This window comes from Malaclemys terrapin, chromosome 2, assembly GCF_027887155.1.
Source record: "Malaclemys terrapin pileata isolate rMalTer1 chromosome 2, rMalTer1.hap1, whole genome shotgun sequence".
NCBI lineage: Eukaryota > Metazoa > Chordata > Testudines > Emydidae > Malaclemys > Malaclemys terrapin.
The window spans coordinates 48,690,198-48,713,472 of NC_071506.1; the positions used below are offsets into that span (position 1 = coordinate 48,690,198).

Sequence of the window (23,275 nt, forward strand, 5' to 3'; positions counted from 1 at the left end):
ACCGATCCCTGAGGAACTCCACTAGTAACCTCCCTCCAGCCTCCCTCCTCACCTTTCAGTACAACCCGTTGTAGTCTCCCCTTTAACCAGTTCTTTATCCACCTTTCAATCCACCTCTCCAAGCTACATGTATTATGAACCCCAGCTATTCTCACAAAATTCCCATTAATAGAAGTCAGTGGGAGTTTTGAGTGATTGAGGATTGCAGAATCAAGCCCAGGACCATTAGCAGAGGCATTAGCCTGAGCTTTGGCCCCATTATCAGCTCAGTAGGACTACTATTATGATATGAAGACTGAGAGAGGCTTCACGAGCAATGGTAGTGGACATCCACTATGGTTTGTAATAGCACCGATGTGCCTGTGCTAAGCTGTTTTTTCCAGATATCATCTGCTTTACAGCACCTAAAAGTGTGCTAGGAACTTTACAATAACATAAAAATTAGAAGATCTCAGCCCTGAAAAACTTACATTACAACAGAAATTCTATTACTGTATTGCACCTCTCTGCCAAATGCTGTCTGTGAAAGAGATGGCACTCTGTGGTAGATGTCATTGTAGAACATTCTGCTTCCTTTACCACAAACCTTTTCAAGGGCCTGCTGGAGTAACTGCTCAGTTGCTAAGCACAGCTACAGGTGGAGAATAAGGAGGAAAGAGCAGAGATATGCCCACTCTCTACCCAGATCCTGCCATTTTGTAGCTTGTCCAACCCTCACCACTCCCTTTGTTAAGTGTGTATACATGTGGTTCTGCAGGCTACTACTGAATATAGAATTGCTTTTTTACACCACACAACACAGCTGACTTGCTATTAGAAGCATTGCACATCATCTTTGCCTAGAGATTTTATAGCCACCATAGCTGCATAAATGGGCTTAGGTTAGGCCCAGAAATATGGCCCAATCTTGAAGGTGATGTAAACACACAACTTTGCTGTGATAAATGGGAGCTGAGTGCGGAGCACCCTGTAAAATTGGCCTTATGTTCACACTGCTGAAGTAAGTTTAACGTTTTAAACAAGCTGAAAATTCCAGTCCATGCACTTAGTCATACACATAGCTAGAACAGGTGATAAATACAGGATGGGAAATGGGAACAGAGAATAAAATCAGATCACACATGACATGTGGGTATTGCTGATAATGTTTTTAAGGCTTCAAGAGAAAGACATTCATTTTTGAAAAACATACACCAAAAATGAGGGCCTGAGGCTGCAAAACACCAAGCCCTGATTGCCTGCCCCCTGGAACTTGAGAAAGCTCAGCATCCCACAATCTCAGCCTCTTTTTTAGCCCTGTGTGAGGTTTCATTTCAAAACAGACATGTACCTTTGTAAAACATCCAAAAGCCTTTCCCCGCCTCACTTTGGTTAATAACATTCTTAAATATAAAACCTTTCATCTAGGAAGTAGCAAAAGGCATGAGAATTGCACCGGTTAGGCAAGGAGGTGTCCTGCATTTCCATTCAAATATTTCTAAAAGCAAGTGTGGTTAGAATGGGCAGGCAGGCAGATGGCAGCATAGAAGTAACAGTTATCACCTGGATGCAGGATCGAGTCAATAGGCAAGCACTGTCTGTTACCCTGTGCTTGCCAAGTGCCGGGCACAGCCGGGTGGCTGATTGATGTCAGGAGGGGGGCCTGGCTCTTGGTGTGTAATTCAAGGAAGGCGTTAACAGCAGCAGGGCAATAGCACACCCGAGTTCAAACACACGCGGGGGAACGCCGCCCCCTAGCGCTTGCTCCCGGTATGTCGGGTGGGAGCATTGTTGTTAATCTCGGGACAGGGCCCTAGGGAGCCATTGATTTCCTTCTGCCGCGTTGTCTAGCCTCCATTAGCCCTCACTAGCTTGTCCTGCCGCCCGCCTTTTGGCCGGTGGGCACCGTGCTGCTGTTGACAGAGCAGCCTCTTTGTTTTCTTTCCAACCTCCCAGCCCCCGCGGGAGCGGGACAGCGGAGCCCGCCCGGGGGGAAGAGCAGGACGCGTCCCCGGCTGGTAAGGCCGCCCCGGGCACATGGAAATGCGCAGCACACAGTGGCGGAGTCCCCGCGTGATCCCCAGGCGCCCCCCGGGCAGCTGGTCCCCATCATCCAGCCGCTGCATGGGGACGCCAGGGCCGCTCTGGGGGCGGGGCCTCGGGAGCGGGGTTTCCCTCCTCCGGGGCGGGGAAATTCCCAGGAGCGCTCCTATGATGACGCAGGGCGCTCGCGCAGCCGCCGCCTGTGAGCTCGGACGGCAGCCGCTGCGGTGAGTGCGCTGGGGGGACGCGGGCACGTGGCGGGGGGAGCCCCTCGTGCGCCTGCCGAGGCTCGGCCCGGGGCGGGGGAGCGCGTTTTACTCGGGAAGCGGGGAGCTGCCCTGAGGCTGGAGGCGAGTGTTTGCCCGCGCCCGGCAGCGCACTCTGGCTGCGAGGGGGGGGACTCTGGCTCGACCCCGCCCGTTACTCACGTCTCGGGGGGTGGACACGGAAACGAAGCCTCCGCCTCCGCCCTTTCCCGAAAGAGTTACCGGTGGGGCAGGACCTGCACGAGCTGGGCCCAGAGACCTGGCAGCCGGGCTCGCAGCGCCGCTCAGCTGTCGCCAGGCTACCCCGCCGCTTGGCCTGGGGACCCGCAGCCGACAGCCTCCTTTCGTCTGAGCCGCCCTTCCGCTCCGGCAAGCCTCCTTATGGCCGAAGTGATTCAATTTTAAACAAACCCCAGCCCTGCTCTTTCTTAGTGGGGTAGCAGGCCCAGAAACGGCTGTTACTGGTGCAAAAGGTGGCACGGCCTCAAAGCCGACACCGCCACACTTACAAGGCGAACCTCGTTGTCTTACCACCTTCTAGGCCATGGGCAAGAACAAAGCCAAAGGGTCAAAGCCGAAGAGCGTCTTCGCTGTGGCCAACACCAAATCCCTGAAGGCCAAGAATAAAGCTAAACCGGTCACAACAAATCTGAAGAAGGTTAGTAGGGCCACAGTAATAAGCCTGTGCAAATATTTTTTTCTTCATATGTTGTTTTTGAGATCTCCACCAAGCATCTTTAGTAAAAACAAAAAAAGACCCATGGTACACAGGACCTGTACCATGGGTAGGGCCCTATCAAATTCACAGCCACAACAAATGCTTCGTGGACTGTGAAATCCGGTCTTGTGTGTACCTTTACCCTATACTATACAGATTTCACGGGTGAGACCAGCGTTTTTCAAATTGGGGGTCCTGATCCAAAAGGGAGTTGCAGGGGAATCTCAAGGTTATTTTAAGGATGTCACACTCTTGCCCTCCTTACTTTTGCGGTGCCTTCAGAGCTGGGTAGCCAGAGTGGCAGCTGCTGACTGAGGGCCTACCTCTGAAGGCAGCAGCACAGAACTAAGGGTGGCAATACCATATCATGCCATCCTTCTAAGCTGCTGCTGCTGGTGACTTCGCCTTCACAGCTGGGCTCCTGGCCAGCAGCTGCCGCTCTCCAGCTGCCCAGCTCTGAAGGCAGTGTGGCTGCCAGCAGCAGTGCAGAAGTAAGCATAGCAGTACTGCTAACCCCCTTGCGACATCCTCCCCACACACACACCACCTTTTTGGGACAGGACCCCTACAATTACACCACCATGAAATTGCAGATTTAAATAGCTGAAATCATGAAATTTACAATTTTTAAAATCATATGACCCGTGAAATTGACTAAAATGGACAGTGAACTTGTAGGGCCATCACCCACAGAACAGGGGCAAAAAGCCTTCAGTTTCCCACTATATAAAACATTAATGAGCATGGAGAGAGATGACTAAAAGCAAACATCAGAGGGGTAGCTGTGTTAGTCTGGATCTGTAAAAAGCAACCGCGAGTCCTGTGGCACCTTTAAGACTAACAGATGTATTGGAGCATAAGCTTTTGTGGGCGAATACCCACTTTGTCAGATGCATTTATTCACCAGTTGGGCTAGAACAGAAGACAGGATTATATGTGGATATCCTGAACTAATACTGGTTGATAGGAACTGCATTGACACAGCTACTTGAAACAAATAAAACATCACAAGAAGTAGATGTTTACACTTAACAATCAACTTGAAATCTAGGGTGGATTGTTGGGTGTTTAAGAACTTTGGGGACTACCCTTTGCCTCTAAGTCTTACTGCCCATTTTTGTGGTTTTGCCATTTTGTTTTCTTAAAAAAACAAAAAAATCTTGCCTTTATTGCTGCAAGACCTACAAACCCAAAAAGGGGAAGAGTTACTGGGTAAACAGTAAAACTGATTACATACCAAGCACTGTCAGAAACAGAAAACCTGACAGAAATAATCTAGGTTACTGGAATCTTTGTTACTAGAGCTGGTTGGAAATTTATTTAAAAACTAGAAAATTGCATCTGTGTAAATGACAATTTTTGCAGAATTTTTTTTTTTTTTTTTTAGAACAACCCATTTTTTTAAACCATCTCTTGCTGAAGTTTCTAGGTGAGAGTATGATTTCTAAATGTAATGGTATTACCTTAATGAGTGCTGAAATCTTGAAGGTTATTCCACAAAACTGTTCTTTATACACCCAATACAATGATTTCATACTTCTTTATCTTGGAAAGTGGTTTTGCAGCATGTTATTGATTATTGGGGAACATGACACAGAACAAGACTTAAGATGTGATCCCTGGCATAATGAGCTTTCATTCTAAAATTAGACAAAACTCTATTGTTCAGGTGATGCACTAGACTTGTTAGCCACCACAACTTGGCTTTATTTTCCCAAAGCTTGTGTCACTCCTGAACTGCATAATCTGCCACAGAATTAAACTATTAAGAATCTAATAAAGCAACAGCAAAGACATTTTTCCAGTACATATTTTCAAACTGTTGGAAAATGTATAGCTAAGCCAATGGTAATCACATTTTTTCTGAGGAAGGTGTTTAAGGAAAGACCTCTTAATTTCCCTGCTGCAAGTTATAGACAAAAGAGAACAAATCACTTAGTAGAAAGTTGGAATGTTACCAAAGCTATGGAATTAAACAGTGACTCACAGGGAAAATGTTTTGTGTCACTGGCACCTGAGGATGTTATTCAGATACAAAGATAACTTTCAGTGACAAACAATAGCAGCAAGCTTATATTCAGGAATATCTAGAGGTGGAGCCAAATCTCCATTTTATATAGTATTTCGTATATAACAGTAAAACAGATTTGAGAATGCTGTTACCGAAAAGTGGCCCATTAGATCAAGTTAAGATGAGATGAGCAGTTACAAATTACAGGTATCTACCTACCTACCTGCTGATAGAAATAAAGAACCTGCCTGGACTGGGTGCTTCTTCATATTGGCTAAAATAAACTGAAGGTGTGACAGTTTGTCTGAACTAGTTTTCTGTTATGTGTTCCATTTCCAGAAGGAAATCTTTCCTCCCCTTTTATCTCCAATATAAACAAGTTAGCTTTGACCTATTTGTTAGATTTCTTTGCTAGTGATCCATTTATATGAAAGTTCTATTAAAAATTCACTATCTTTAATATTTACACATTCAAACAGTAGTACAATTAAAACATTTTAAAGAATGTGCCCCACTCCAAGCATTTTTAAAGATAGAACCATTGTAAATACACCTCTACCCCGATATAACACGATCCGATATAACATGAATTCGGATATAATGCGGGAAAGCAGCACTCCGGCGGGGGGGTTGCACAGTCCGGCGGATCAAAGCAAGTTAAATATAACGTGGTTTCACCTATAATGCAGTAAGATTTTTTTTTGGCTCCCGAGGACAGCGTTATATCGGAGTAGAGGTGTATGTATAATAAATAAGCCTTAGCATCATATTAAGATCACTTACTGCCTTTGACTAACTTGTGCAATTTTTTCTCCTCTAAAGATAAACATTGTGAATGATGAAAAAGTTAGAACGGTAAATAAAGCATTTACTGAAGTACAGAAAGAAGTCAAACAACTATCAAAAGGCATTTCATCAAAATCTCAAAAGAGGCGTTGGGTAATAATTGTGTCCTATTTAATGCATCTTTGGTTGGGAGGGTAGCTGCAACCTCCGGTTAGAAAGATTCCAAAATTAAGGTTTAATTTTGATAAGTTTTTAGGTCTTGACTGGAGAAAAAAAAAAAAAAAAAAAAAAAAACACAGTTGTGACCCCATCATGAAGAGATGTCAAGTCTGCAAGCAACCTTAGCAGTTCTTCTGAGGTCACAAACTCCCTTCTTAGTCAGAAGAGAGGAAATAGTTGAGCATCACTAGATGTCAGAATGGATTTTTCATTTAATATCTGGATGTTTTAGTTGATTCTTTTACTCGTGAGCTTTAAAAATTAATAAAATAACTTTTCAACTGGACACCTTGATTCATCGAGTTAACCCTTAACACGAATAGGCATAGAAAATAAAGGTGGTTGCTTTTGCAAGACATCCTGGATCTCCTGGCTAACCATTTGATGACTGTCAATATGAAAAAATTAATTTTTTTGTAAAAACATCAGCCCCACCTCTGCTCCAGTTGCAGCTTCCTCATCAAAATATAACATTTTGAAACAATTTCTCTCTTTCTGGAGCACTGGTGGGGTCCTATTAATTATTCATGCAATCTCCCTGGAACAAGTTAGACAGTGTGTTAGTCTCTGTGCAGTAATAATCTCCTTCACAATTTTAGATTTTGTTGACTAGAGCATTCAAGTTTATCTCCATTTTGGCTATGTATGTTACGGGCACAGATTTTTTTGGCTTTCCTCTGAAGCTTTAAGTATTGACCACTGGTCCATCTAGTCTAGCAAATCATATATTCCCATAAAGTGAATGTTATAAAAAAACGTAGGATGTCTTGCAGTCCAATACACCAAGCTAATCAATCTTTCAGACAGCAAGTATTTGTTAGCTTTGTTAGCATTGTTTCCATCAATGACATTTTTTATACAACCTCAGCTTCCTACTTTATGTAATTTTTTTTTTGTTTTTAATTATTTTCAGGTTTCCAAGCACCTGGAAGGTGAACCAGCTGATGTGGATGCAGCTGCAAGCTTATTATCTCAGTTGTAATGCATAATGAAATATCTATGAATTTCAAAAGCAAAATTTACTGGCAAAAATCAGTGGATGGCACATAATGAATACTCGGTTTGTACAGTTTTATTAAAAAAATCTTGTTAATATACAAGCATTGGCACACTTTAATACAAACTACAAACAGACCTTTCCTATAATCTAGGAAAGTGGAATGTCAGAAGTCAAAATGTGAGAAACTTAAAGTGCTAAAACAGAAGGCACTTCACAAAATTGGTTCACTGAAACAATTTAACATAACCCATTTAATGTCCTTCACTTAAAATTTGGCAGTGAACGCTTTTTAAAAATTGTAGTGAAAGGTTAAAAACATACAGAAAGCTTCTTGGCAGTAAAGCTTCAGAAAGAAAATTCTGCTAAGTGACAAGCCTTGGGGTTTTTTTTTTTAAGTAACCAGAAGGCTGCAAGAAAAAGGAGGGGATGGGGAGTGGGGGAGAACTTGGGATTTCAAAGCTGGGTTACATTAATGTAACTTGTGAAAAAATACCAGAGAACATTTTGATAAAAGCCCTTTCTTCTGGTTTTGAATTTAAGGTGTTTTGTGAAATAGGTAAGGAAGCAAAAGGAAATGCACTCCCAGAGTCAGTGAACTAAGAAGTTATACATTCATTATTTAAAATACTTAGGTTATGAAGAAGTCTAGAATGTTATAAAGTTAGAGGTAGATATGACAGTCTGGTTCCCACCGAATCTAATAATTTAGTATCTGCACATCAAAAAGATCACAGACTCCTTCATTATCATCCAGGTTAAAGTTGTAGTCATCTCCGGGAGTAGGAGAGAGTCGTAAGAGAGGAAAAACTGTAAAACAAGAACAGTTTAGTTAATTATAGAATCACAGAAATCTATTATAATTAAAATTCTGCCTTGCAACATCCAGTAAATTTCAAATCATTTCCATCAGAAGGTAAATAAAAACTTTGGTGTCCAGTGTCAGTAGTCCAAAATGTTACAACTTGCTTTGCTTTGGCAGTGTTCGTGTGCATTGGGGATCCTGGTGCAACTCCACCAAAATAAGGTTAAAAATAATTTAAATGTGTAGACACAATTTATTTACTATGCTTTAAATGAATTTCCTTTGCAATCTTACCTGCAGCAAAGCCAGTGAAGTGTAACAGAGATTAGTCTCTTCTGCTGCAGCAAAGCAACACTTAAGCAGCCTTTGTGGTTGGTACCTAGCAGTGGATCTATTGTATTATATAGTCTTCATTATTGTAGTACCTGTGTGCCTCACAGTCTTAATGTATTTTTCCTGTGAGGTAGTGTCATGCTATTATCCCCCTTTACAGACTGGAAACTAAGGCATGAAGAGACTGAGGCCATGTCTACACTATGCATGAAAGTCGATCTAAGCTACACAATTTGAGTTACGTTAATAGCATAACTCAAGTTGACGTAGCTTAGATCTACTTACCGCAGGGTCCACACTATGCAGTGTCGACTGGAGAAATTCTTCCATCGACTCCTCTTACTCTTCTCAATCTGGTGGAGTACAGGAGTCAACGGGAGAGCGATCAGCAGTCAATTATCGACTGCCCATCCATCAATCCTCCAGTAAGTGTAGACAAGGCCTAGATGACTTGCGCAAACTCTCACAGGAAGCCTGCAGCAGAGCAGGAAATCAAACCCAGGTCTCTCCATGTAGTACCCTGATCACTGAGTCATTCTCTCTCTTATCAACTGGATACTCAATTAGGCCCTGAGCCTGCAAAAAATTGAACACTGGCATCATTTAATGCAAATGAGTAGTATCACTGAATCTAAAGGTATTATGCATATATAACATTACTCACACATGTAAGTGTTTGCAGGATTTGGGCCTTAATATCATGACTCAGTATGGAAGGGAAAACAAGTAAGCGATGGAAACTAGAGTAAAGGTGGAAAGGGAGAGTTGCAACAGGAAAGAGGTGGGAGTGAAATAGGTCATGTTTAAAATGGTGCTGGCAGCTCATAGGCGCCAACTTCATGGGTGCTCCAGGGCTGGAGCACCCGTGGAAAAAAAATTAGTGGGTGCTGAGCACCCACTGACAGCCCTGCCGATCAGCTCACCCCCACCAGCACCTTCTGCCCACCTTCAGCTCTGCCGATCAGCTCCTGCCCGCTGAGGATCAGCTGTTCAGCAGCATGTAGGAGGCAGAATGAGGGCAGGGCACGTTCAGGGAAGGAGATGGGAAGAGGTGGGGACTTGGGGGAAGGAGTGGAGGTGGGGTCTGGGACAGAGCAGGGGTTGAGCACCTCAGGGGAAACGAGGAAGCTGGGGCCTGTGTGGCAGCGGTTTTAATATCAGATATTTGTAATTAATTTTTGGAATCAGATTTGAACAAAAACCTAGGGAAATGATGAATTCAGATATGAATGACATTTGCCTGCAATAACAGAGGACTAGACCCAATGAGTCAGGAGATCCCTTCCAGTCCTACGTTCCTATGAATGGATCACATTCTTAAAATATAACTCTGCTTATTTAAAAAAAATAGGAATGCTAAATGCTTACCATCTGAAGACATCAATTCGTCAATGATATCACTACTAATAGTTCCTGTTAAACACAAAAGCACTTATTTGTGAAAGTCAGCCCAGGTTCTGTGCTTTAAACAGCTATTGAAATGGAGGGTGTTAGGCTACTACATTTATAACATAATGCTTTCAAGAGCAGTAGAGATAGTCAACCAGACCAGTATCCTACTGGGCTTAAAATAATAAAACCCCTTAACTTTTCCTTTTGGACAGTTTCTGGTGCTATTCTTAGGTTACACAAACACTTATAACTACAAAGGGAATGTAAGCAATGTACCAGAATGGAGCATCTTTATGAGGGATGCACTTCACCCAAAACCAGACAGCAACCACAGCCAAAATGGTGAAAAGAAAAGAGCTCCAGGAGGGAGAAGGGAAAGGCTGCAGACAAGACTAACTGCTGGCCTCTTCTCCCTTGGGAAATCTGCTGCTAGCTTTGTCAGGAAGGGTTAAACTAAAGAGAGTCTGCCTACCTGTGGGCTCATCCATCTTTGCTATATCAAATGAGTTTGGCTTGAGAATACAATTAACATCCAAGGGAAGCAAGGCCTGATAGTCATTTGAGCTAGCAGTAGTTTGTGTTGCATCTGTTGCAAGGCTCGTATACAGCAAGGAGTCCGGAAGGCTAGAGTAAGGAGTTGCTGGAGTTGTATTGTTCTCTTGCACACTGTTGTCTACAATGGCAGAAAAATACATATTACAAAGTCTATTATGGTAAACTATATGCAGACACACCTGTATTTGGTAGAACATGGCCAGTATTTGAAATGTCATCTTTCAAAAACCAGGCACAGGCTCTCAAGGCCCTTCAGAGATTTGGTTCACAATTTCTGTAGTATGTTGCTAAATGGCATTTGATTATCTCCTGCCATGCGGGCAGGGGACTGGACTCTATGACCTCTCGAGGTCCCTTCCAGTCCTAGAATCTGAATCTATTAGTGATAAAAACAAGTTCAGGTAATCTCCCTCACTGAGTCTGCTTTTCACATAACACTGCCTTTTGCAACAACAGCAGGGACTGTCCTAGTACAAGCTTGTCAAAGGTAAATATTCAAGCTTTACATTCCAGTAGAGGTTTGAAGTCTTTCATACACCACATACAATCACCTTGAGGAACAGCCCAGAACCCTGTTGTGGGCTGGTTTCTGGATCACTTCTGAGGTGTTTCTGGTATAGGACAATAAATTGCAAGTGGAACAATCCATTTCAACAGAAGTCTGAACATAGAACAGGAAGAGGATGGTGACCTCCTCCAGCCAGCTGATAGTAACTCCATTGGTGTCAGGTCTCAGGCTGGCAGCTGCTACATTATGCTAACAGTTGATTCCCTTTCTCTACCCCATCTCTAAAATCTCTTTTGGGGGTGGGGGGAAACAAACCATGGACCCACCTGATGGTGTATCTGTAACTGGAGTATGTGGTAAATGCTGCTCCTGGTTAATGTCATGCCGCTCTGATGGATTCTCAGTAGATGCAGTAGGTTTTGGGGGAGTCACTGGAATTGCAGGCTGAGATGGGGGCTGTACAAGGTCATCAGGAGGAGGAACTGGAAACACCACAGGCGTGGGGGAACTTGAGTCTTTATTAATAAGCAGCACATGGATAGGTCCTGAACTACTCTTTAGACTGATCTGGTATTTCTTTTGTCCATTTTGTCCCTTTAAAGGTGGCACATTGAAATAACAGTTACAATTCCTTGTGACTGACAATTAAGCCAAATAACTGCATGCAGTGATTGCCATAGAAAGTAATGGAAATGCATAATTGCCTAGGTAGAAAACTTTTATTTAAGAATAAAATTCTCAAGATGCCATTGCAAGGTGACATACAATTTTCTAGTCATAAGACCACATTAAGACAGTTTTATACCAAGTTAACTAACATCACATCAGACAGAAAAAGAGACTTAAAACCAATACAACACGCCCCGTAACCACTAAGATTCCAACCCTTCTACATTCTCACATAATTAACAACTGACACATGGCACTCAAGTACAGAATTCTGTGCAATGCTCATGTAATTGAATTCAAGCGTAGCTGCGAGTCACAGCAGGGTTCCCACTAAAACCTGACCCCGGGACATATAGTAGCCTCTTTAAAATAATTTTCTCATCTGCAAAATTGACTTAATTGGAACTAACTGTCCCACCATAGCCAAATCCTTTCCTCCTTGATTCAGTGAACACAGGACAATTGCCCAGCAGAATAGTCAACATGAAGCCTTCATGTTAAAGAGCCAGTTCTTGTGATTCAATCTGGCGTGTGCAGTGCTGCTACCATTGTCCAGTTCATGGGATTAAGTCATTATCTTTCTATTTTGGGAACAGGTGAGATATTTCAGTCATGAAGACAACTAATACAAGTTATCTGTGTCCAGCAGTACAAAGGACAGTCTCATTAGATTAGCATTGCAGTTCACCTTGTGGCATTTTTTGTAACCTCATTGTTTAATTACTGTGCTTTTACTCATTCTTTGCTCAAGTTAAAATATGAAACGCATCAAATGGAATCACTATCCTCCTACAACTGCACAAAAAATGTTTGCCACTCTTTCCCCACCTGTGTAGGCAGCATGAAAAACTGAAAAGCACTGTATCACAGAAATTGAAGATGGCAGAAGGTAAAAACATGAAGCAAAGTAGATTGTCTTGCCCATCCATCTTTCTTGGCCAAACCAAGATTGCTCTCTCTATTATTCTCTGATGCTTTATCTGGTCTAGTCCTTAATGACAATCTGTTTTTCTACCGCTTCCTCTGTTGTTCTATGGGGATCTGATCTGGGTTTCCAAATTCCTTGGCCCAGCAGGGGTTGGGAGGAAAGGAGCTTGCCACTGAAAGACCAGCATTGACAGACTCTGAAGGAAGCACCACTGCTTTTTGCCTGAAGGGAAACGGCAGCTATTGGGCTTTTGCAAACGGAAGAGAGAAGAAGGAATGGGAAAACCCAAAGTATCTTGTTTTAACTGAAAGGTATAATCACTTTTAGTCTGTCTAGATGCGCAAATATGCTGTTTACCCAATATCAGTCCACATCCAATTAGGTGAATCCTAATTTTTTCTCCCACACAGACGGAGAGACAAACCTTGCTAGCTGCAACACAGGCATCCTTGCCCCTCCCTCACCACACATATGTAAGCAAACAGTTTGTACATACCACTTCAGGTATAGGTACTTCTAATTGTGTACCACAAGGTGCTTGAATTGCTAGAAGTGTGTCTCCTAGGAATTTAAGAAAATGTTAACCATATGTAATTTTACACATTCTTGGGCTGTGTACACTCAAATGGAATATAGTTCTCTAATGCCACTTCAGCATTAGTTTGATACAAATCCTGCACATTTTGATGTACTTCAGGAACAAATTCTAACATGAATGAGAGCAAAGTGAAGAAAACCTGTCTATCTATGTATTCATAATTAGAATATCCAAGGACTTAGCTTTGTATGTCCCCAGAACTCCAGTCTCTATAGCATGTACAATCTGGGTGTAGCTGCCTTGCACAGTGCATTTGGACACCACCTTTCTTTCTGTAGCATACTAACTGTTTGAAATACCTGGGGAAAGTCACTTCACTTCTCTGTGCCTCAGTTTCTCACCTATAAAATTAGGATAATGCTTTTTTCTCTCAGTGTATTGCGAGATAGCACTTCTCTCACTGTAAACCTCATTCTAAGTGTTTCCATATTTTGTAATTAGTGAACTCTTGTAATAATCTTTTTTATGTTTTGGGTTAAACTCTATACTACATATAAGTACATGGCTACAGAGAACATTATCTTGAAGTTCTTCTTCAGGCAAAACTAGAGAAATTAAAAGGCATTTTATGTAACCTAGAATTGTTTTCTAAACTTTGGACCAATTGTCCCCTCTTGTGGAAAAACCAGGAGGAGAACCTGGAAGGGAAATCTCTGCTAGAGGTCTTTGCAGAGAGTCTCCCACATCCTTCTGTGGGAGAGAGGTCCCAGTTTTTCACCACTCCCAAACTGGGTGGACTATGAGGAATCCAGGGAAAGACAGGAGCCATCTGTGCAGATGTTTGGTGTTTATCCCCCAGCTCTTGGCTTCAGCTATCCCCAGTAGCATGGCCCCACTGGAACTGTACTATCAGGGATTCCCCCTGGCTGCAGCTGTCCCCAGAAAATATATGGAAGCCTGGGCCTGAGTTGTCTTTTCTGGGGAACCTCTGGTGGGTCAGACCAACATGTCCTGACCTGCTCCCCCTACCACAGAACTTGGACAGGTCCTGCAGAGCCCACATTAGGAAAAACAATGCCCTGGGGGCAACCAAACCCCCCTTCCATACATCCATGACTGCAGATGGAAAAGACATCTAATAGCTCATGTCGCTTCTGTCGAAGTATGTAGTTTCAAAGTATCAAGTAGCTATGTATTGTAAGTTCCATTTCTTATAAACATAATTACACTTGCAAACATTTTCTAAATTCAAAGTAATTATGGAAAAAACCACTATGTTATAGTGAGGTTTATGTAACAATATAATAAATACAAATAATGATCCTCATGTTGTAAGAACTTCGCTCAATAGCAGGAATATGGAATCCTTGGCTCTAGATCGTCATTAAATAGCCATTTTGTATTGTAGGATGTGTTTTTGGGGAGGGGCTGGGGTGAGGGGGAGAGGTATTTGAAAAAATCCCATTTCTAGAGGTTTCAAACAAACAGCTTTTTTTCAAGTCTGATGGTTAATGCACGAGAACATAAGAACGGCCATACTGAGTCAGACCACTATCCTGTCTTCCACCAGTGGCTGGTGCCAGATGCTTGAGGGAATGACCAGAGCAATGCAATTATTGAGTGCTTCATCCTGTCGTCCAGTCCCAGCTTCTGGCAGTCTGAGGCTTAGGGACACTCAGAGCATGGGGTTGCATCTCTGATCATCTTGGCTAATAACCAATGAGGGACCTATCCTCCATAAATTTACCCAATTGTTTTTTTTAACCCATTTATAATTTTCACCTTCACAACATCCCCTGGCAATGAGTTCCAGAGGTTGTTTGTCCGTGGTGTAAAGAAGTACTTCCTTATGTTTCTTTCAAACATGCTGTCTATTAATTTCATTGGGAGACATCTGATTATTGTGTTACTTCTGATTAGTGTATTATGTGAAGGAGTAAATAACACTTCTTCCTTCACTTTTTCCATACCATTCATGATTTTATAGCCCTCTATCACATCCCCCCTTAGTTGTCACTCTTCTAAACTGAACAGTCCCAGACTTTTTAATCTCTCCTCCTATGGAAGCTATTCCATACCCTTAATCGTTTTTGTTGCCCTTCTCTTTACCTTTTCCAATTCTAATATATCTTTTTTAGAGATAGAGCAACCAGAACTGCACACAAGATTCACAATGTGGGCATACCATGGATTTATATAGCAGCATTATGATATTTTCTATCCCTTTCCTAATATTCAGTCAGCTTTTTTTGACTGCCACTGCACATTGAGTGGAGGATTTCAGAGAACTGCCCACAGTGACTCCAAGATCTTTTTCTTGAGTGGTAACAGCTAATTTACACCCTATCATTTTATATGTATAGTTGGGATTATGTTTTCCAATGTGCATTACTTTGAATTTCATTTGCCATTTTGTTGCCCAATCATCTACTTTTAGTGAGATCCCTTTGTAATGTTTTGCAGTCAGCTTTGGTCTTAACTATCTTGAATTTTTTTTTTTTTTAAATCTGCAAACTTTGCCACCTCACTATTTACCCCTTTTTCCAGATCATTCATGAATATGTTGAACAGCGCCGGTTCCAGGACAGATCCTGGAAACCCGGCTGTTTATCTTTCTTCTCTGTGAAAACTGACTATTTATTCCTACCCTACCTGTTAACCAGATACTGATCCACAAAAGGACCTTCCCTCTTATCCCATGACTTCTTGCTTTGCCTTTGGTGAAGGACATTGTCAAAAACTTTCTGAAAGTCCAAGTATGCTATATTCACTGGATCACCCTTGTCCACATGCTTGTTGACCCCCTCAACGAATTCTAATAGATTGATGAGGCATGATTTCCCTTTACAAAAAAACATGTTGACTCTTGCCCAACATATCCTGTTCATCCTATTTGTCTGATAATTCTGTTCTTTACTATAATTTCAACCGATTTGCCTAGTACTAAAGTTAGGTTAACTGGCCTGTAATTGCCAGGATCACCTCTGAAGCCTTTTTTAAAAATTGGTGTTACATTAGATATCCACCAGACATCCGGTATAGAAGTTGATTTCAGCGACAGGTTACATACCACAGTTAGTAGTTCTGCAATTTCATTTCTGAGTTCCTTCAGAACTCTTGGGTGAATACCATCTGGTCCTGGTGACTTATTACTGCTTAATGTATCACTTTGTTCCAAAACCTCCTCTATTGACACCTCAATCTGGGACAGTTATTCAGATCTGTCACCTAAAAAGAATGGCTCAAATATCAGAATCTCCCTCACATCCTTTGCAGTGAAGACAAATGCAAAGAATTCATTTAGCTTCTCCACTATGACCTTGTCTTCCCTGGTTAAACCACCTGCTCCAAACATCTTACAAAACTACAGTCTAGCAGCAGAAACTTACCATTGAAGCAATTACAGATGTCTTCATGAGTGACATATGAAAATGTGATTTATGTCAAGGAAATTGTCAAGAAGTAAGAAGCTGAGATTTTTGCCTAAGCAATGTGAAGTTGATATTTAGTGCAGTTTACAAAAGAAGTTTGTGTTCCTACAGTGTGTTGTTTAGGGGAAGGTCTACACTTTACATTTTTACTGTTATAGCTAATGTTGAATGGGATCTGTGACTGACATAACAGTGGCAAAAGAATGCAGCTATACAAATGCAGAATTTTGTCAATATTAGCTATGTCCACATTATAAATGCTTTGTCAATATAGCATACCAGTATAACTAGACCAGCAAAGCCTTTCAAGCATAGCTTGGCCTTAGACTACCATTAGAAAGTTTCCAAAATATTATTTACATGTATTTCACACATACTACCACCATCTCCTTTTTACTGATAAGTCTGGTTAATATCATATCACTATGATACAGTATGTCCAAAGCCATCATGGATCAGCATGAATTCCAGATGAATCCAGGATGAATTCTGCCAGTGACAACATACCCATCAAAGAACTAGATGCAGCCTACAGAATAGGCAAGGCAAGCGGCTTTGAAAAGAAACAACATCCTGTGTTTAATTCATAGTCTATGGGAATTGCTCTATGAAAAATCCTTAAGTTCAAGGCTTTACCTGTCAACCATAAAAATACACAGGTCAGCACTGGAGCTTGGAAAAAGAATAGTTTGCTTTACTGGGGGGGGGGGGGGGGAGGGGGAACGTTAGCTGCTGTAAGTATAGTTAAGAAATAAGTCAACAGAACAGAAAGCTATGAGATGTTTTACTGTTTCTGTGTAAAAACTACAGCAAAATCAAGACATTGCCATTATCAAGAGAGAGAAAACTGGTTCCCAGATCCATGTTATGTAAGTTTTTCTTCTAAATAATTTAGAACCAAAATGATTTAGTTTTAATGAGTTTGTCTGATGGAATTTGGTGCAGTCAAATGAATTTTACTAACTCTGCCACCATTAACATATAAATTATTTTGTAATAATTGCAAGCCACTAAAATGTAATTACAAAATCACCACCAAATAGGAACCTGTTGATGTTCAGAAGTAGGACAGAGAGCTCTGAATATATCTTAATGCAAGGGCATGGCAGGGCTTCCAAAGGTGTAAAACAAGTTCTATTTTAAAAATCTGTGTGTACACCCATATCCTCATACACTTACAACAACTTTGAAAGCACCTGCTTTCCCTTTCACTTTCAAATTGGTCCTAGTCAAAACGCATCCTGAAAATCAACATGTTGGGTTTAATCCTGTAATCCCACCACATACAAGTAATAAGTATTTCAAACTGAGCACTGCACATGGCGGTTTTTTAGGACTGGACTTCCCTGAGAAACCATTTGCAGCTAGAGAGACAGTGCCATATATTTGTATAAACTATTTTGCAGTTTCATGCAATACGTTAGGGTTACCATATTTAGTGCCTCCGAAAGGAGGACACTCCACGGGGCCCCAGCCCCGCCCCAACTCTGCCCCCTCCCCTGCTTCCCGCGAACATTTGAGTCGCAGGAAGCCTGAAGCAGGTAAGGGGTGGTGTGGGGGGAGGAGGCGCGGCCCGGCCCCGTCCCGTCCCCGCTCCGCCGGCCCGGCATGTCCGATTTTCCCGGACATGTCCGGCTTTTTGGGATTTCCCCCCGGACGGGGATTTGGAGCCCAAAAAGCCGGACATGTCCGGGAAAATCCGGACGTATGGTAACCCTACAATACGTTCTTAGTCAATGTTTCAACTAGGTTATAACTAATCACTGTAGTTTCCATTTCAAATCTACCCTTTTTCAAATGTAAAAGCTGATTTTTAGTGTTTAGAAATAGAAGCCAGGCACTTAGGGTTTTGTTTTGCTTACCAGGTATTCAGCTTGCAGTATCACACAAGACAAAACTTAGCCCTACATTGCTTTAGATATATAATTACATTCCAATTACTCCATTATTTTGTTAACAAGGTTTGGTACACTATTCACTATTAGACCTTCTCTGTTGGCTTGGGGTGCCCAATCCCACTCCATTCCCAGCACTCTCAGCAAACAGACTCCACTCAGAGCTGTGTGAAAGTGGACCAAACTGTGCCTTCACAATTAATAATTCATTTAAAAATGGATTGGTGCACATGCAGAGTAATCTCTTTATTCAATGGGAAATAATTTCACAGCTCATTCGGGCCTCAATTCAGCATAGCACTTAAACACATTTAATTGCTTTGCTGATTAGAGACCTTACCTGTTATCTGTATTGACTAGATTCACTTTAGAACAGCTGCAGTCTATCAGGTTAATGATCTGTGAATTTAAGCAGGCTCTGAGGTGATAAAAATCACTGATTTGACTGGAGCAGTTTGTACTGAACAATCATAATATAGTGTTAAGTGCTTTAGAGCTACTTATAGATAAGAGTGCACTTTTCCCTCTCCAAAATCTCTAATGACCTATTTTGTTCAATATCCTCTAAGGGCTTGTCTATACTGGCACTTTACAGCGCTGCAACTTTCTCGCTCAGGGGTGTGAAAAAACACCCCCCCTGAGCACAGCAAGTTACAGCGCTGCAAAGTGCCAGTGTAAACAGTGCCCCAGCGCTCATGGAGGTGGAGTACCAGCAGCACTCCCACGGCAGCGCTTTGGAGTTTCGACTGCAGCCATGCCCGTGGAAGTAGGTTATTTTAAAGCGCTGAGAGAGCTCTCTCCCAGCGCTCTGCCGTGACTACACAAGCCACGTTAAAGCGCTGCCATGGCAGTGCTTTACCATGGGCAGTGTAGACTAGCCCTAAGAATGCTAAACATGTGGTTACAAACTAATGAGCAAATATAGTTTAAACAACAGACTTATTACCTGTTTACACACAGGATATTTTCAGTTCCAGTTTCAACAAGCCTCAGCAGTTTGTCAACTCACATATCTTTTCAAAAGATTTAGATAACCTATCCTATGAACAACCAAAGAAGAATATCCTGGAGTATCCTAAATCTAATTTAAACCACGAAAGCAGTTAATTTCAGTTAATGCTAAAACTCTGGATTTTCTACATTAAAAAATTACCACTGTGTAAATTTCTGATGGATTATTTCCAGATTACCATTGATACAATCACAGAGGTTAAAACTTGAAAAGACCTATTAAACCAGTGGTTTTCCACCTTCTTTTCATGTGCAGACCCCTAAAAATTTTTGAATGGAGGTGGGATCCCTTTGGAAATCCTAGACGTAGTCTGCAGACCCTCTAAGGGTCCATGGACCACAAGTTGAAAACTACTGTATTAGACCATCCAGTGCCTCTCTCTGCCAATACAAGATTGTTCCCTACAGTACATTGTCCAGCGCTTTGTCTAGTTTGTTTTTAAAATGCCACAAGCAAAGTTTCTTCTACTCCTTTAGATCTCACTGTGTATTCCACAGCCTAATGGATCTTGCTATTGTCTCATAGCACTTGCTTCACAAGGTGAGTTAATTTCACTACCAGTGCAAAAGAAAATTGAAATCACATTTTAACAGAAAAATGCTTGAGACCAATTCCATTTCTTCTAGAGTTAATAAACCCCCCTTGGTCACCTAGTTCAAATATCTTCTCACTTCTGGAGCAGGTCATATTATGTGACCAACCTTTTAACATTTGACTGGTGCTTCTTTAATTCTATTTCATGAATGGACACAATGTACGTCCCAAAGGATATTGGTTGTTTGTGGAGTCATCCATAACATTTTTGATGCTTTGCTGCAGCCACAATTTTTGCTGATCCAGCTCTTTTTCTTTTAGTTCCAAATCTTCAATTTCTGCTTCAAGATACCTCAGTCTGTCTATGACTTCTTTTGTATTGCAGCCAGCACCTACACCTCTTTAAAAAAGGTACAATATTTTATGCAGTCACAATATATGTAATGATAATGTAAAAAACTAGAGAGAGAGAGAGAGAGTTTGAAGCAGGTCTTGCTTTTTTTTAAAAAAAAACCCACCATATTAATTATATTATGAAATACTAAGATGTAGTAAAATTCCTGCTTTTATTTTTTAAGTAGAAAAATATTGAAAAATGTCTTAATTTTGGGGCCAACGTTGGGATTCCAGTCACTGTTTTCCATTTTCATGGCAGGTGGCGTTTTCTGTGTCAGGGTTGTGTACCCAGCTCAATTCCCCCTAGTTAGCTCCTCACTGGAGCGATGGGAGAATGGAACATGTTTTCTCATAAACAGAATCTTAGGCTAGCACACTGCCTGCCTGGTCCTTGGCACTGCTCTGTTTAACTCTACAACACACTTCAGAGCCACATCCCCAATCCCTGCTCAAACTCATCTTGAAGTTCAAAGATTTCTTTCTTTTATGTAGCAAGTTATAAAGTTCTGTTATATAAATTTTAGTGCCCATGAAAATTGCCAGATTTTCACTTTTCAGGATTGTCACTTTAATCTAGACATGGTACAGTATGAAAAACAACAATGCTAAATTGCCCCTCAGATATGCTGAAAACTTCAGACTTCACGGCTCAGAGTACTTCAGTCTCCAGCACCATTCAATTTTTGGCCTCTCTGAAAACAAGGATGACAATTGCAGTGAGGACACCTGGTCATTAGGAACTGGATTGAGACCACTGACATATTCTACATAGGCTACCACGGATTACAAAATGAATTTTAATTATTGTTGAATATAGCCAAGGAAAAAGGAACAAGGCCAACTTTTTCCTCGCTTGAGAATGTGAAAATATGCAGAATTGACACTTCTTACTTCCATTGGATGCTGTTTTTTGACTTTTTCTCAATTAAATCTATGCCTTCCAAAACATTGGTGATGTCATAGATTCTTCTTTTTTGTCTCACAGCAAGAGTATCAGCAGCCTGTTAAAAGAACAGAGATAAGTGTCAGCAATCTGCACACCAAGGCAAAAAACTGGCCCATTAGGCTGCTCACCTGAAGCTCAGCAAGCTTCCTGGGTGCTGATTCCAGGTCCATGGTTTCTCAACCTGCAGGTCACGACCCAAAACTGGGTCGCCAGAACACGTCAAAGAGTTGCAGGGCTGGCTAGGCTTGGCTCCTTGCTCCCTGTGTTGTGACCCAGTGCACAGGGTTGCAACGCCGCCTAGGTTTGGCCTAGCAACCCCTACGTCATGACATGATGATGGGGGGTAAGCTGGGCCAAATTTGAGTGAGAGGTGCTACGACCCTATGCGCCAGGTCACAATGTTACTCACACAAATTCCCTCCCTCCTACTCCCCCAGCAGGGTGGCCAGGCTAAACCGGAGCAGCACTGTGACGCTGGCGTATGTAACACCCAGAGTGGGGAGCCAAGCCCAGCCGGCTACAAGGTCAGGAGCCGAGAGGGAAACGGTATCATGTTCTAAGTAAAGTACTGGCCTCCCAAAGTGTATCCTGCCCTGCAACTGAGCAGCACCTCTCTTCCACTCCTGTCCTCCCCACCAAGCTTGGCCCCCGCCCAATGTACCCCTCTCACTCAGCCAGAGGACTTCTCCTCTGTCATGCTACCTATACCCCAACTAATTCCTTCCTCCATTCCCCCCACTTTACCTCCAGGACCTCAAATTCCCCCCACCCCTCTACTGCCTATGGGCAGTGTGGAGGGCTATATTATTGGGGGCACTATAGGCTCATCGCCCCTCCCGCAGTCTGCTTTGCTCCCATATCCTTCCCCCCGCCCAGTCCCCCGCATCCCTCTGCCTGCCCCCAATTCCTTCCCCAGGTTCCCCTCCACCTCTGACATGGGCCATATAGAGGGAGGGTGTGTTTTGGGGGAATTATCTTGGCTCTCCCCCCCCAGTTGCTGGTTAGGGGGGGTTTCCAGCTATTCACATCTGGCTAGAGCACCTGGAATCTTAGCTCTGAGCCCCCATCTCCTGCCCCACACCCCTGAACCCTGGAGAGGGGGCCTTTGGGTTGCAACATATCATTAAGGTTTACAAATGGTCCTGAACTCCAAAAGATTGAGAAACACTGCTGTAGTCATAATTCTGAAGGGAAAGAGTTCACGATTCAACAGTCACACATTTTTACGGCCCTTAGTTTTCAATTTTTAATAAAAAAAACAATAATTCTCGGTTTTTACAAAAGCTATTATTCAGTTTTTATGGATTTTAACCCAAATTTTGGACCATTTAAGTACATGAAAAGTACTGAGTACGTTAAACAAATCTACCTAATGGACTGGATTTTCTTATGTTAATAATAAATTAGTCTGAGTGTAAATGCAAGGCTGTCTGTTAAAGTAAGGCAATGTAGTGGAAGATACACACATGCATGCATGTACATGTGTGTATGTACAGTTAATGTACAGCTAATGAAATGAACCAGCATTAAACTGCTTTTACTTTCGATACTCTTACCTTTCTATTTGTTGCTTTTTCTTTCCTTCCATCCCCCAATATTAACTGCTAATATTTACCCCAAAAAACTGACATTGATTTTTTTGTATCAGTTTTCACCCATTTTTTTAAGTTTTGTAACAAACACTGATAAATTCCTGAGAAATTTTAAACAAAATACAAACCACAAACAAAAGACCTTGCACATTCTGCACCACTCTCCTTCAAGATCAGAGTCCAACCAAACTCCATATAAAAATAGCATGCAGAGCTCTACAAACCATGCTCAGAGAATCCACCCATTACCTCAACATAGGGGCCAGTTCTTCCATAGCTAGCTGGGTATATGCCAGGCAAGAAAGAGTACAAAGGTGCTGTCAATGTCCCAAATATTAAATAACCAATCCCTCTCCTTCCTTCCAACCCCATAAAAAAAGTCTGAAATTTTCTTTTTGGAAGGTGGAGAATGAGAATATGGAAGAAGGAGGGCAGTATCTGTCTGCAACAACAAACAAATAAACCCAAAGAGTAGAGGAGGCTAGAAGGGAGCCTACCTCCTCTGGTGACTCTGAAAAGCTAATCCAGTTCTATGCTGGATTAACTCATGTTCGCCTTAGAACCACACATCACGGAATAGTTAAAGCCTCAATAACCGGGGGTAGTCTAGCCAAAAAATTTTCAGTGTGTCTTGTATGATATAAAACGGAGCAGCTACCTTTTGTTAATACATTTCTGGATCCCACCATTGGACCTTCTCTCCAAATCATTGAGGAAACACT

At 42.1% G+C, this 23,275-nt stretch overlaps 2 protein-coding genes across 2 annotated transcripts in view; one reads left to right on the top strand and one right to left on the bottom strand.

Moving 5' to 3' along the window:
- Window positions 1-2,169: 2,169 nt before the first annotated feature.
- Window positions 2,170-7,122, top strand: RBIS (ribosomal biogenesis factor). Its single transcript, XM_054018437.1, has 4 exons — window positions 2,170-2,249; window positions 2,830-2,946; window positions 5,840-5,956; window positions 6,936-7,122. Exons 2-4 carry the CDS (start codon window positions 2,833-2,835, stop codon window positions 7,002-7,004), a joined length of 300 nt encoding a protein of 99 aa, XP_053874412.1. The 5' UTR covers window positions 2,170-2,249; window positions 2,830-2,832; the 3' UTR covers window positions 7,005-7,122.
- The window catches only part of E2F5 (E2F transcription factor 5), a 32,372-nt gene continuing 16,175 nt past the window's right edge, over window positions 7,079-23,275 (bottom strand). The window contains exons 2-9 of the mRNA XM_054018436.1: window positions 20,907-21,016; window positions 19,856-20,019; window positions 16,137-16,178; window positions 12,706-12,770; window positions 10,939-11,206; window positions 10,022-10,222; window positions 9,526-9,570; window positions 7,079-7,829 (exon numbers count right to left, since the gene is read on the bottom strand). Of these exons, the coding sequence (XP_053874411.1) occupies window positions 7,720-7,829; window positions 9,526-9,570; window positions 10,022-10,222; window positions 10,939-11,206; window positions 12,706-12,770; window positions 16,137-16,178; window positions 19,856-20,019; window positions 20,907-21,016 (1,005 nt within the window). The 3' untranslated portion in view covers window positions 7,079-7,719. The remainder of the gene's footprint in view (window positions 7,830-9,525; window positions 9,571-10,021; window positions 10,223-10,938; window positions 11,207-12,705; window positions 12,771-16,136; window positions 16,179-19,855; window positions 20,020-20,906; window positions 21,017-23,275) is intronic.